The 15,725-nt window shown below is 41.3% G+C and overlaps 1 protein-coding gene and 1 long non-coding RNA gene across 5 annotated transcripts in view; both read right to left on the bottom strand.

Annotated features, from left to right (window-relative positions):
- The window catches only part of LOC110562845 (carboxylesterase 1E), a 34,830-nt gene extending 32,968 nt beyond the window's left edge, over positions 1-1,862 (bottom strand). For 3 of the 4 annotated variants that reach the window (XR_009594596.1, XM_021659727.2, XM_060392217.1), the window contains exon 1: positions 1,575-1,862. Coding sequence is in view for 2 of the 4 variants with exons in the window: in XM_021659727.2 (XP_021515402.1) it covers positions 1,575-1,626 (52 nt within the window). In the remaining 2 variants the exon portion in view is untranslated. Of the gene's footprint in view, positions 1-1,348; positions 1,492-1,574 lie in introns of those variants that run through there. The other variant, XM_060392216.1, reaches the window with a different exon arrangement.
- A 1,194-nt stretch (positions 1,863-3,056) lies between these two features.
- LOC132656838 (uncharacterized) lies at positions 3,057-12,092 on the bottom strand. Its single transcript, XR_009594597.1, has 3 exons — positions 10,091-12,092; positions 8,613-8,692; positions 3,057-6,935 (listed from the first exon to the last, which is right to left on the bottom strand). It is a non-coding gene; the product is annotated as an uncharacterized LOC132656838 (long non-coding RNA).
- Between the last annotated feature and the right edge of the window lie 3,633 nt (positions 12,093-15,725).

Raw genomic sequence — 15,725 nt, 5'->3', positions numbered from 1 at the left:
ATTTTGATCATATTCTTCCCCCTTCCCAAGTCCTTTCATTTTCTTTCTCCGTCCCTTTACGCCCAATTTAAAGTTTTTTTTTTCAAAGAAACAAACAAAACCCCAATACAACATTAGCAACCCCCCAAACCAAGAAAACAAAATAAAACTACACCTAAAAAGAAAAAAAGTAACCAAAGAAAAGCACTTGTGTGTGAGTACACACACACACACACACACACACACACACATGCACCTAACTGTGGACTCCATTATATGTTGGTCCTTAAAATGATTTAAAATCAACCCTGCTTATATGGCTTTGCTCATTCCTTCTGAAGATACTTGAAGGAAAATCCTGTCTATGCCCTTCCACCTCACAACTGTCCCTGGTGCTCTTCTGTGGTCACACCCACACACCCACCCCAGTGATGAACCCTTCCTCTGGGAGCCAAGATTAACCAAGGATCATTTTAGTGATCTTTAATGTGAATCTTACACAGAGATGCTTATGCAAGAAGTTGTCTGACCAGTTTGTGGGCTCCTGCAATCTCAGTGTAGAGTCCAGACAGTTTAGCGTCGTCTCTAATGTGATGACATGACCACACCTCCGATTACCTGTTAATATGCTCTGTTTTCTTTTATTATAATTGGGTAGTATGTGTGTATGTATGATGTATGTGCATGCATGTGCGCATTTGTGTGTGCAAAAGAAGGTGTGTTCATGCAGTGGCACACATGTGGAGGTCAGAGGACCACCGAAGACACTGTGCTTCACCCACTATCTTGTTTAAAATATGTTTCCTTTGTTATCTGCCATTGTGTACACTAGGCTAGCCCTGCGAGGAGCTTCCGGGATTCTCCTGTCTTCACCTCCCGTCCTGGCCCAGGAGCACTGGGATTGCAGATGCACACTAGACTTCCAAGAGGATTCTGGGGATTCAAACTCAGTTCCCCATTCTTGCACAGCAGTGCTTTTCCTTGTGAGGAGCCAGCTCCTCAGCCCTGATATACTTCATTTCAAGCAACCCCCTCATTTATCCACCCCTTTCCCACACCAGCTCTAGCCTAGTCCCGCCCTAGGTACTGTGGAAGGGGACACCTAAGGCTGGTGTCCTCACAGTGACCATCGGGGAAGGTGCCGCCACCGTCACCCTTTCTGTGAAGACAGGAAGACAAAAGTTCATCTAACTGCGTACTCTGCCTGAAGATAAGTGGCGTGGAAATACTGAGCCTGGGATTCAGAATTTCTTACTAAGCTTCTTTCCATGATCAAACAAAATGCAGGCTAATAATTAAGGAGGAAAGAAACAGCTTTCCTACCCCCCCCCCCACACACACATGGGGCTAACTCCTTGCCCTGCTGTACCTGTCACGTGATCTCAGGCCTCTGCGTGTTTGTCCTTCTATGACTCAGCATGTTCATTCTCTCCACTAGCTGGTCAGCGATGCTTGCCTAGAGCGTACAAGCTGCTACAGAGCAGAGCCTAGGCTCTCTCACACTACGCTCACCTCTGCCAGACTGTCCCCAGCGTTGGCATTTTGAAGCGTGGCCCCCCCTTAGCCCTGCCAATTTTGTATTACAAAAGACTCACCCTCTGCTGTGAAAACTGCAAGCGACACCAGGATCAAAGTACAGAGACACATGGTAGAAGGCTACAGGCTCCGGGGACAGCGAGGTCTCCAGCCTGTGACAAATGGGCTACAATGATCCTGTCCCAGTCCCGGAGATGGGCAACAAATTCCTCTCAATAGATTGGATAATCCCAGAAGAGGACAATCTTTCTTTTCCAAAGAGCTCTGCGGGCTTCTCAGGAGGTCACTAAGCCACCCTCATCCACAGTTTACCCTGCCTTATCTAAACTGTCTGGACTCTACACTGAGATTGCAGGAGCCCACAAACTGGTCAGACAACTTCTTGCATAAGCATCTCTGTGTAGGATTCGCACCACAGTGCTCTATTATTTCCAAACCTGGCGCCAGCTCTGTAGACACCTTCAGGCAGGTGACTTTTGGCCTTGGGTCCTCACAGCAGGCTGGAAGCGTTCAGAACCCCTCACAGCCACACACTGATCAGCACAGTTTTTAAGATAGCCTCCATAGTAATGGGGGGTGTTGTTATGACATAGGATGCAGACCTTGTCATCATTGTATATTTTCTACTCCATTAAGGCAAGCCTTTCAGCTTCTCTTGGGTGACACTGTTTTAGGATCTCATTTTGGTAACAATCTTAAATTTTATCATTTTCTCTTTGGCAGAATTATCTTTCTAAGATTCCTGTGAAGTGGTCTATCTTTCTGTCACACACAGACATGGTCAAGGACCTCACAACGTTTCAGAGGAGAGATGTGGGGATAGGTATTCTTTATAAATGAACAATGTGTTTCTGTTTAATAGTTTTTTTTTTTAATTTAGAATACATAGTAGTGGGTTTTGTTGTGACATTTGATGCTGACCTTGTTATTGCTGGTCTTTTTCTACTCATCTTCTTCATCCCTTTGCTCCTAGTGGTTCATCCTTTCCATACCAATAGTGCCCCTTTTGCACTTTTATTCTTCTTTTCTCTCTCATCTCTTTCTCTTCTATCATGGACTCGTCTAGCTTCAAGAATAATAAGCAACATATATGTGGAAACATTAAAATCTAAAACGATGTATGAGAGAAAATATGGGTTTATCATTCTGAGTCTAGTTGGTTGTACTGAACAGAATGATCTTCATTTCTATCCACTGTTATTAAAAATGCTGTGATTTTATTTTTCAATAGTTGAATGAAATTACATTGTGCAAATGTGCCCCATTTCTCTTCATCCATGGTTGGGCATCTGGGCTGTCTCATGTTTTAGATCTTATGAGTACTACAACAATAAATATGGATTATAGATATTATTTTGGAAGGATTTAACTATTTGGGGCATATATACAGGGGCAGTTTCATTGGGTCATACAGAAGTTTTGCTTTTAGACTTTAAAATTTATTTTATTTTATTAATTACAGTTTATTCACTTTGTATTCCAACTATACACCCCTCCTCCATCTCCTTCCAGTCCCAACCTCCCTCCCTCTTCATCTCCTATGCCCCTCCCCAATCCAATGATAGGGGAGGTCCTCCTCCCCTTCCAGCTGACCATAGTCTATCAGGTCTCATCAGGATTGGCTTCTTTGTCGTCTCTGCTGACTGGTAAGGCTGCTCCCCCCTCAGGTGGAGGTGATCCAAGAGCCAGCCACTGAGTTCATGTCAGAGATGGTCCCTGGTCTTTTATTGGGGAACCCTCTTGGACACTGACCTGCCATGGGCTGCTTCTCTACAGGGGTTCTAAGTTATCTCCATGCATGGTCCTTGTTTGGGGTATCAGTCTCAGAAAAGACCCCTGGCACAAATTTTTTGGTTCTGTTGCTCCCTTTGTGAGCATTTTTCTACATGTAGACATCCAGTTAGTCCAGCACCATTTGTTGAAGATACTATCTTTTTTTCCATTATATGGTTTTGGCACCTTTGTCAAAAATTAGGTGTCCACAAGTGTGTGGGTTTATTTCTGGGTCTTCTATTTGATTCCATTGATCCACCATTCTGTTTCTATGCCAGTACCATGCAGTTTTTATAACTGATGCTCTATAGTACAGCTTGAGTTCAGGGATGGAGAGACCTCCAGAAGATCTTTTATTGTAGAGGATTGTTTTAGCAATTCTGGGTTTCTTGTTATTCTATATGAAGTTGAGAATTTTTCTTTCAAGTTCTGTAAAAAAATTGTGTTCGTAATTTGATGGGAATTGCATTGAATCTGCAGATTGCTTTTGGCAAGATGGCCATTTTTACTATGTTAATCCTGCCAAGCCATGAGCGTGGGAGATCTTTCCATCTTCTGATATCTTCTTCTAATTCTTTCTTCAGAGACTGAAAGCTTTTTCATACAATTTTTTTTACTTACTTGGTTAGAGTTACACCAAGGTACTTTATGTCCTTTGTGGCTATTGTGAAGGGTGTTGTTTCCCTAATTTCTTTCTCAGCCCTTTTGTCTTTTGCATACAGGAGGGCTACTGATTTTTTTTAAGTTAATTTTTTTTATCCAGCTACTTTGCTGAAGGTGTTTATCAGCTGTAGGAGTTACCTAGTAGAATTTTGGGGGTCACTCATATATCCTATCATATCATCTGCAAATAGTGATACTTTGACTTCTTCCTTTCTGAACTGAATTCTCTTGATCTCCTTTATTTGTCTAATTGCTCTATTACTTGAAGTCCTTGCTAGAGCAATTAGACTTTTGAAGGACCTCTATTTTCATTTCCATAGTCAATGCACCATTTTAAACTCCCACTAACAGCGGATAATGATTTGTCCTTCCAAAAAACGCACCAATATTCATTGTCATGTTTACTTTTGTTTCAAATAAAAGAACACTATCAAGCTCATTCTATGAAGCTATTATTACCTTGATATTCAAAACACATAAGGAGACAGTAACAAAACAATAGACGGATCTATTTGTCAGCCACAGACATAAAACTCTCAACAAAACATTTACAATAGAATACAAGAACACATTAAGGGGCTAGAGAGATGGCTCAGCAGTTAAGAGCACTGTTGCTCTTGCAAGAGGACATGAGTTTGGTTTCCAGCACTCACGTATGTCTCCCAACCATCTGTAATTCAGGCTGCAGGGGATCTGATGCCCCCTGCTTATCTCCTTGGGGATGACATGTACATGTAATGCATATGTGTCCATAGTGGTGATACATTCATACACATAAAGTAAAATAAACTTAAAAAAAAACTTTTATAAGAAAATCCAAAGAATTGTTTTTAGAGAGACAGAGAGCAAGAGATACAGAAAGAGAAACATTAAATTGGATAGATAGGAAGGTGAAGAGAAGCTGAGAGGCACTCAGAGAGGGAAAAATATCAAAATACATTGTGTGAAACAAATTAAATAAAAGTTAAAAGATAAACCTTTAAAAACAGCTTTAAAGAAATACATTAACCAAGTTGGTTTGAGCTCAGGGATGCCAGGTTAGTTCAGTTTATTCAAATTAATCATTATAACACACGATGTAAAAACATTGAAGATATGTGCAGGAAAAACCAAGTGCAAGAAGACAAGGGCCCGTCTTAGCATGGTGAAGGCTGTAGGGTGGACTTATGGTCAGCATTATACCAACTGGAAAAAAGTTGAGAGCATTCCTCCTAATACATGTGCCCTGCACAGTTGGTTACTCTCAAACGCTTGACACGAATACGGCTCTATGATCACACAGGTTTTTCTCAATTATAAGCTGTTATATTACATGTGTTACTGAACCGTGAGGCAGTTGGAGTATCTTCTGTGATCTTCATAACTTTTCCCCAATAAGCATCTGCCTAGTCTTTTTTACTGACCTTTTCTGCATCCTTAAGGTTCACAGTAAGGACGGCCAATAGACGTTTTGTGGGTCTGTAGGGAGGGTAGGTGGCTAGAGGAAAGCCCTGTTTCATAAAGAGGCAATGGCTAGGTGACAGGAGAACCTTCAAGATTCCTGTTCTCTGCTTACAGCATAGACTTTTGATGGGGAAACCTTCATAAGCCAGGATTCATCTATGAAATTAGTTCATGATAACAGGTAAGAGTGACAACCAGAGACAGGTCAATGTGGTCTCTAGTGTCTCTCCTAAGTATGCATACAAATATTTTCTCTGATCCTTTCCTAAAACTCAGAATGACAACCCCTGGTAGATGCTGTCAGTGATTGGCCAGCATCCTGGGGCCATGTGAGTCCCTGACTCTCAGGTAACTTCCACCTGCCAGGAACTCCTCCCCTCTTAAGGGATTTCCTTAATGTAAACTCATTTCATGTTTGATGGTAGGAAATGCATAAGTCCCTCCACCCACTGGAATATTTCTCAGCCAGGGACTGCTTGGAATTGGAGTATAGACCTCCATTCTCCCAACCTTGGTTAGACTACCCGAGATTACACATTCTTACCCTTGTATGTTTTTTCTGGCATTAACTCTGGTCACCTACTAGACTAACTGATATCAAAATCAAGTCTTCATAGACTCCTTTTCTTTCTCATCTCTCTTTATTATTCATTATTATCCCCACCACTTCCAGCCTTTCAAAATAGACTTCTTGTACTTCAGAGCTTATCTCAAAGATGCCTTTGGAGAATCTCAAAGTAAAACAGTGGGTCAGTAGTTCCTTAACTCACCTTTGTGTTTGACATGAATGAAAGTGGAATTTACATGCTGAAGCTTTGCCCCAACATGTTATAATGTGCCTGTGATTGGATATAAACCCTTTAAATCAGTTATAGCAATAACATGGAGTTTTAGGATGGATCCTAATCCAGTGTGACTGGTGCTATCATGCCATACAAGGACATCAAGGGTAAGTGTACATAGGAGGCCCACATGGGTGGAGGTAAGAAAAAGGCTCTCTACTATATCCATTAAAAACAGATTGAACAAAAATCAACCCCATTTGCCTCTTGATCTTGCCTCCAAAAATGTGAGCACATCAGTATCTCCTGTGTATTCTTTCAATCTGTAATATGTCTCTCTGGCAGCCCAATGGACTAGCATTATAACTGCCTAGTGGAATCTAAGGCTGAGCCATGAGTAGGGGATGCTTAACATCCCACAGAAACTCCAGGTCAAAGGCAAGAACAGAACCAGAGACAACCAACTTCCACTCTGTGGTGGCTGCTAGCCACTTCTCATTCTTAATATGCCAAATGTCCTAACAGGCAGCCTTATCATAAGAAAAATATTTCAGAAGTAAGTGTTTTCTTCAAAACATGACTTTAGTCATAAAATCTTATGTGTATTTTCATTTTCATTCAGTTTAACTTACTTGGCTTTTATCATTAGAAATGCTAAGTAGTATTCCATTGTGTAGATGTACCACAATTTCTGTATCCATTCTTCAGTTGAGGGGCATTTGGGTTGTTTCCAGCTTCTGGCTATTACAAATAAAGCTGCTACAAACATGAAAAAAAAAAAAAGAAAAATATTTGGATATTGTGAACAGTTACAGCATCAGTTCAACTGGCCAAAGGTTATGGAAGTGGGGGTTGCATGCTTAGGATAGGTGGCTGTAAGAGGAAGGATGTATTCTTTTCACAAAGGTCTTTTGGCAAGTCTTCTCTTGCCCAGATCATACCAATGCTAATATCAAAAGCAGAGCTGGGCACCAACACCCAAATAGTCTATCACAATCTCCAGGGATCATGAGTTCTTCCCCAAGACCCAAGTTTTGCTGCACTGACATTTCTGGATACCTCAAATTCAAAATGCGATGTCCATAAGCACTCATTTGCTAACTGGTAGGATGTTGAGCCCTATCCCAAGAGCAAGGATTTAGTGACAGAATCACAATAAGTTCAAGGGAATGATCTACCCTGACAAATATTAACCAATCTTTGGGGTCCTCCCTTTTATCAAGAAAGACACTTATTTTGTCTTTAAAGAAAAGGTAAAATTCTCTCCCACATCTCTGTCCACATGGAGCAATGTCAGTGTTATCCTAAGAAGTCAGGACAGTGCCCAATTATTTAGCAACACACACAGACACTTATTAACAATGCAGCCTTTGCCCTAGCTGGCTGGCCAGTGTAACCTGGCAAACATTCCCAACATTCAGCTTATGAAAACTATACAGAGTTTTATTTCTATTATTATTAACTATTATTATTATTATTATTATTATTTTACAATGCATTCACTTTGTAACCCAGTTGTAGCCCCCTCCCTCAACTCTTCCTGGTCCCATCTTCCCTCCCTCTTCTACCCCTGTCTATCTCCCCTAGTCCACTGATAAGGGAAGTCCCCCTCCCATACTGTCTGACTCTAGCTTACCAGATCCCATCAGGACTGCCTGGATCCTCTTTCTCTGTGGGATGGCTAGGTCACCCCACCAGGGAGAAGTGATCAAGGAGCAAGCAACTGAGTTCATGTCAGAGACTCTCTTCTCGTCTTACTAGGGAACCCACATGGAGACTGAGCTGTCTATGGACCACATCTGAGCAGGGGTCTAGGTCCCTACATGCATGGTCTTAGGTTGAATCATCAGTCTCTGCAGTCCCCTGTGGGCCCAACAGTTTTGGCTTTATTGGTCTCCTTGTGGGGCTCCTGTCCCTTCCAGGTCCTTCCATATTCCCTTTCCTTAAGAAAACAAAACGTAGGAATAGATTGTGCTCAGTACATGTTAAATCTTAGCCCTGTTTGAGACTCAAGCAAACAGAATAGGTCACGGCTAGAGCTTTGCTTGTTCCTGCTGCAACTTTCTGATACTGTTCCTGCCGTATGTTCACTTTGTAGAAGTTGTCAGTGAAGCTCAGTCTACCAAACCCACCCCAGACCTCAGAGCTGTCCCATAATTCCAGATGCCTGTGTCTCACCAGCTGGGCAGATACATCTCTTTCGGTGTCAGCAGTTGATTAGGATTACTATTTCCCTGTACACTTTTCAATGTGGAAGGCAACATTTTTAAAAAGTGACCTGAAGTCCTAAGGAATTGGAAGGACATGGCAGTATAAATGTCTCTGTAGGCTTTAAACAAACCTCACAAACCAGCTCATGACATTAAATTTCAATAGATGTATGGACTGGATATGTGAAAATGGGCTTTATACAAAAGCAAGTAATGTAACACTGACCTTTCCTCCAGCTTTGCCTGTGGAGGTGGAGAACACTGTTCTGTCTTGGCTCCTTCACCACTTGCTTTTGTTAATCTTTTCTAGAAAGGGATTAAGACGAGGTTGATTCCTGATGAGGAACTGCTTCACACAGCATGCTCTATGGATCACCATGAACAGAATCTAAAATTATAAGGCAGCTTCCAATCTACTCTGTACACTAAAATTTTGAAGCCTTGTATGTGTGTTTACCTTAATGTCATCATGTCTTTTCGTTTGCATTGCGAGAGTTGTCAGACTCTGAAGGAACTCCCTTTGTGAAGCCTTAGCTGCCCATAACAATAAAAGCTTGAATGTGAAGCAAAGAATATTGTGTCTTTTGAACAGAGTTTTGCAAAACTCTGACAAATCATGACTTTGTGCAAAGGCAGCCACCACATCATAAAAATAACATTTCTTTCAGGCTCTCAAGCTGGCAACCTTGGACTAGAGACACCCTCGCCATTGACCTTGGAACTCTGCTACAAATCCTTGTGGTCAAGGATTTCTGGTTCAAAGCATTTATATAATCCTCTGGCTGCTTTAAGCATCCGTGTTCTAGCCATCAAAGAAGCCCATACGTTCTAGCCTATCGTTGTTCCTCACTTAATTTTCTCTTTTATTCCCATGTAAATATTAATGCTTTCTCTTTCCCTCTTAGGTGATCTCCCATTTCATTAGCTTTGTCTAAACACACTAAATGTTTTTACTTCAACAAATTTATTCAAAACAGGGATTTTATATAATATTCATAAATGGGAGCTATATTAATATGTAATAAATTAAAGGTAAAATAATGTGTTACTATATTGTGTAAGGGCAAAATAATAGCAAAAAAGTATATGATAAACCATTTAGTTTATAAAAGTGTATTATGAAAAACTAAGTCACTCAGTGTGGAAACTGACCAATGATGGTTATTCAGTAACTACAGTGTCTCCTTTGATCTCCTGTCTTCATCCTCTGAACTAAGGTTCCATGCAACCTTAACCCCCCTGCGATCAATCTCAGTGTTTTCTTTTCAGATATGTTTCTGTAAGCCAGTTCATTGGAGATGAAAAAAAGGGAGGTCATTACGGATGCCTTTCTTTAGAAAGGGTTCTATCTTTAAAAGATCAGGAAAATGAAAAAGAGAAAGTAGTTTAAGATGAGTCATGTCTTAACTTCATTTCTATTGCTGTGGTAAAACACCATGACTAAAAGCAACTTGGAGAGGAAAGAATTCATTTTATCTTAAACTTTATAGTCCATTATGAAGAAAAGTTACGGCAGAAGCTTAAGGCAGGGTCCTAGAGGCAGGAACTGAAGCAGGGATGATTGAGTAATGCTGCTTACTGGCTTGCTCAGCCTGCTTTCTTACACAACTCACTATCTCCTGCCCGGGGGTGGTTTGTAATGCCAACTCAGTACTGAAGGTACAGCACAGAATGTTAGTCACACTGCCTCCCTCTTTTCCTTACCTGTTCTTGACCTTCTTTGGGTCATCAACTATCGGGGATACTCTGAGGAAGACCATAGACACAGACTAGGAGACTGGTATTGGAGAAATGCCCTTGCAAATGAGAGCAGATGTCATTTGGGATTTCTACAAAAAAGATAAAACTGCATTTACCCACAGCCTCCTTCCAAGAGACAGGCTTGTCAAGTTTATTGTCCTGCTCTGTGACCTAAGCCAGCAGTTCTCAACCTGTGGGTTGTGACCTCTTAGGGGTGGGAAACAAATGACTCTTACCATGTCACTTGAGACCACTGGAAAACTCAGATATTAAATTGATATTCATATCAATTTAATAACTGTTAGGAAAATAACTGTTAGGAAGTAGCACCTAATTTTATGCAGCAATGATTTTTTAGATTTTTGAGTCAGAGAATCCACACATACCTCAGCCCCATTTCTAATTCACCATGCGAGGCAGGAAATCCTTTCATCTGAAATCTTTGAACTCAACTCTCAGTCACCATCTGAGCTAGGCAGTGCCTTGAGACATCAGTCACCATTTCAGGTCACCATAGGTCAGTGGTTCTCAACCTTCCTAATGCTGAGACCTTTTAACACAGTCCCTCATGGTCTACTCTCTCTCAAACTGGCAGGTGAACTTTGCAATGTTTAAGAGTCTTCCACTGGTCCTGAAGGCATAAAAAAAAAATCCAAGGTCAAGGGGGTCATGGAAATCAGATAAGGCCTAGAACCTTGTGGCAGAGTCAGAGTTCCTGAAGAGATGCCATGAGAGCCCAGGGATGAGGTTGCAGCTTCAGATGCAAAGGGGATCCCAGGATGTTGCCGATTATATGGGATGATGACCAAAGACAGTGGCAAATGTGGAGTGGAGATGACCTGAGCCACAGACAAATTAATGTATGTAAATGGCTTACTGATATGTACATGTTTAATCATTTCTTATTCTTTCTTTTTTTTTTTTTTTTTTTTTTTTTTTTTTTTTTGTCTTTTTGGGCTTTTGAGACAAGATTGCTCTGTTTAGCCTTAGCTGTCTTGGAACTCACTTGGTAGACTATGCTGGCCTTGAGTTCACAGACATCTGCCTGCCTCTGTCTCCCAAGTGCTGAGATTAAAGGTGTGCACCATCACTTCCCAGCATGTTTAACCATTTCTACAAATTTAAAATAAAGCCAATTTGATTATGATGAATAATCTTTTTGACATAAATATATATTTAAATGTTATATAATTTACATATTATTTAAATTTTTTCTTTATTATTATTATTTATTACAACTTATTCACTTTGTATCCTGGCTGTATTGCCCTCCCTCATCTCCTCTCAGTCTAACCCTCCCTCCCTCTTCCCTAGTCTGCTGATAGGGGAGGTCCTCCTCCCCTACTCTCTGACCCTAGCCTATCAGGTCTCATCAAGACTGTCTGGATCCTCTTTCTCTGTGGCCTAGTTAGATCACCTCACCAGGGGGAGGTGATCAAACAGCTGACCACTGAGTCCATGTCAGAGACGGTCCCTGCTTTCCTTACTAGGGAACCCACGCAGAGACAGAGCTGCCCGTGGGCTACATCTGAGCGGGGGGTCTATGTCCTCTTCATGTATCATCCTTGGTTGGCCCATCAGTCTCTGCAGGACCCCCAGAGCCTAGACTTTTTGGCTCTGTTGAGTTCCTGTTCTTTCTATCTCCCCCGTCTTCCATAAGATCCCCTGCAACTCTGCCCAAAATTTGGCTGAGTCTCAGCACCTGCTTCAATATCTTGCTGGGCAGAGTCTTTCAGAGCCCCCTTGTGGAAGGTTCCTGTCCTGTTCCCTGTCTTCTTCTACTTCTGATGTCTATCCTGTTTGCCCTTCTGAATGAGGATTAAGCCTCTTCCCTGGGGTCCTTCTTGTTGTTTAGCTTCTTTTTATGACTATAGATTTTAGTATGTTTATCCTATATTTTTTTTCCTTTTTTATTTTTATTAATTACAGTTTATTCACTTTGTATCCCCCCATGTAGCTCCCTCCCTTCTCCCCTCCCAATCCCACCTTCTCACCCCCTTCTCCACTCATGTCCCTCCCAAAGTCCACTGACATGGGATACCTTTCTCTCCTTCCTTCTGATCCTAGTCTATCAGGTCTCTTCAGGAGTGGTTGCATTGTCTTCCTTTGTAGCTTGGTAAAGCTACTCACCCATCAGGGGGGAGTTGATCAAAGAGCAGGCCAATCAGTTCATGTCAGACAGTCCCTGTTCCCATTGCTATGGAACCCACTTGGACACTGAACTGCCAATGGTTACATCTGTGCAGGGGTTCTAGGTCCTTGTTTGGAGTATCAGTCACAGAAAAGACCCCTGTGTCCAGATTTTTGAGTTCTGTTGTTCTCCTTGTGGAGCTCCTATCCTCTCCAGGTCTTACTATCTCCCCCTTCTTTCATAAGATTCCCTGCACTCTGCCCAAAGTTTGGCTATCAGTCTCAGCATCTGCTTTGATACCCTGCAGGATAGAGCCTTTCAGAGGCTCTCTGTGATAGGCTCCTGTCCTGTTCCCTGTTTACTCCATCTTCTGATGTCCATCCTCTTTGCCTTTCTGAATGGGGATTGAGCATCTTATCCAGAGTCCTCCTTCTTGATTAATATCTTTAGGTGTACAGATTTTAGTATGTTTATCCTATATTATATGTCTAATATCCACTTATGAGTGAGTATATACCCTGTGTGTCTTTCTGCTTCTGGGATACCTCACTTAGGATGATCTTTTCTAGTTCCCACCATTTGCTTGCAAATTTCATGATTTCCTTGTTTTTTTTTTTTGTTTGTTTGTTTGTTTGTTTTCTGAGTAATATTCCATTGTGTAAATGTACCACAATTTCTGTATCCATTCTTCAATTGAGGGGCATCTGGGTTGTTTCTAGATTCTGGATATTACAAATAAAGCTGCTACAAACATGGTAGAGCAAATGTCTTTGTTGTATACTTGAGCATCTTTTGGATATATGCCTAGGAGTGCTAGAGCTGGCTTTTGAGGAAGCGTTATTCCTAATTGTCTGAGAAAGAGCCAGATTGAGTTCCAAAGTGGTTGTACAATTTTACATTCCCAAATGGTAGTGAAACACTTAAAGAAAAACTCAATGTCCTTAGTTATCAGGGTAATGCAAATCATAACGTCCTTGAGATTTCACCTTACATCCATCAGAATGGCTAAGATCAAAAACTCAAGTGACAACACATGCTGGAGAGAATGTAGAGAAAGGGGAACCCTACTCCACTGTTTATCCTATATTATATGGCTAATATCCACTTATAAATGAGTATATAAAATACTCATTTATAAGTATATAAAATACTCATTTATAAGTGGATATTAGCCATATAATATAGGATAAACAGTGGAGTAGGGTTCCCCTTTCTGCTTCTGGGATACATCACTCAAGATGACCTTTTCTACTCCCCCACCCTTTGCCTGCAAATATCATGATTTCTTTGTTTTTAATAGATGAATAGTAGTCCATTGTGTAAATGTACTACAATTTCTGTATCCATTCCTCCATTGTGGGACATCTAGGTTGTTATCAGATTCTGGCTATTACAAAACGACAGCCTATAGACTGGAAAAAGATCTTCACCAACCCTACATCTGACAAAGGGCTAATATCCAGAATATATAAATAACTCAAGAAGTTAAACACCAACAAACTAAGTAATCCAATTAAAATTGAAGTAGAGAGCTAAACAGAGAATTCTCAGCAGAGGAATATCAAATAGCAGAAAAACACTTAATTAAATGCTCAACATCCTTAGTCATCTGGGAAATGCAAATCAAAATGACCCTGAGATTTTACCTTACACCCATCAGAATGGCTAAGATCAAAAACTCCAGGGAGGACACATGCTGAAGAGGATGTGGAGAAAAAGGAACCCTCCTCCATTGCTGGTAGGAATGTTAACTTGTACATCTTCTTTGGAAATCTATCTGGTGCTCTCTCAGAAAATTAGGAATAGCACTACCTCAAGATCCAGCTATGCCACTCCTAGACATATATCCAAAATATATTCAAGTATACAACAAGGACATTTGCTCAACCATGTTCATAGCACCTTTATTCATAGTGGAGCCAATGTGGTGCTTTTATAGCTAGAAAGAGCAGCAATTTTCTATAAGAGATCAGGACTCAAGAACATATCCTTTCCTTCCATTCATGTAGACACTGGGTTCTCTCCTTCCCTCATTTATAAGAAGAGCAGAAGATTGCTAACAGTACTCTGGACCAGAAAGTGTAGTGGTACTGTCCCATAGTGTAATTACTGTCACACTAGGACAGTGCCAGAAGCTGGTTGCACAATATCTGTGTCTCAATATTACATGCTTCTAAGGAGGCTTTTTGAAATGGAGGTTAATGATTTAAATCTGGAGTTTGGCTGGTTTCAAATCTTACCTCTGCCACTTACTATGTCATGTCAAAGTAACTATCCAGACTTTTTGTGCCTCACTTTCCCCACTCACACATGGGGGTATAGTTAAATATGATGTGCACAGAAGGTTACCATGCTCTCATACACTAAAATGTGTACAGCAGAAAGGCCGAATAACATGTATAGCACGTTCCATGTGAGGATCCACTAGCAAATGCAGACTGTGGGTTATATTTGGACCTTGAAGCAGCCCTTTCTGATCAGCCACTATAGTCAGGGTGAGTGTTATGGCCATAAAGACCCCCAGGACGCAGAAGAGTACAGAAAGGACACAGGAGCTGCCCAAGCTGACATCTACCTTAGCCATGGGCCTGGCATTTCTCCAAAACAGACAAAGATCAAGGACTACAGCTCTCTGTGGAAAAGGTTCTTGGCCAGACAACACCTGATGGAGAGAGGAGAATCATGTGGGCTTGGAATGGGTAGCCATGATTCATTTGTCCTTTATCTTTTCCTCTGTCTGACCCTCTAACCTGGCCATCAACATGGGTACTCTCATGCTCTATGGACTCCTCATCTTTCCCAGCATGCACTGGATGGGCCCCTAGAACTACCTTACCAAAGAACCTCTCTGAAAGTTTGAGGCAGAGCACACAGTACAAAATAGAACAGCAAGTATGCAGCAAGTGTCTAAAACAGCTGTCCAAGGCAGTTTGAAAGTTTCTAATAAATAAATGTTAAAAATTTTAGAACCAACAACTAGAAAAGATCATCCTGAGTGAGGTAACACAGACCTAGAAAGTCACACATGCTATGTACTCACTTATAAGTGAATTTTAGTCATATAGTACAGGATAGACATACTGCAAAGTCCAGACCTCCAGAAGATAAGTAACAAGGAGGATCCAAGGGAAGATATACAAATCTCACTCAGAATGGGAAATCAAATAGACAGAGGTAGTGATTAAAGAGTGGGAACAAGGTAGAAAGGGGAGCACAGTGAGAAATAAGGGTGGAGATCAGACCCGGGGAGGGTAGAGGCAGGAGGGCAGAAGGCCTATAGAGAAGAGAAAAATGGTAGGTGGGGGCATCTCTACCATAAGTTGCAGACCTAAACCTGAATATGTCTCAGGGAGGATATGAAGAGGATAGCTAAGACTCGAGTAGCAGGGGCCATGGAGACTAATGAGGACATCCTATATCTAGACAAGAGTCCTAGTGGACAGAGGAGATCACCAACTAACCCTCAAA

The sequence above is a fragment of the Meriones unguiculatus genome, chromosome 10 (assembly GCF_030254825.1).
Source record: "Meriones unguiculatus strain TT.TT164.6M chromosome 10, Bangor_MerUng_6.1, whole genome shotgun sequence".
NCBI lineage: Eukaryota > Metazoa > Chordata > Mammalia > Rodentia > Muridae > Meriones > Meriones unguiculatus.
Note: the sequence above shows the minus strand (reverse complement) of the source record. Positions and strands in the feature narration are given on the sequence as shown.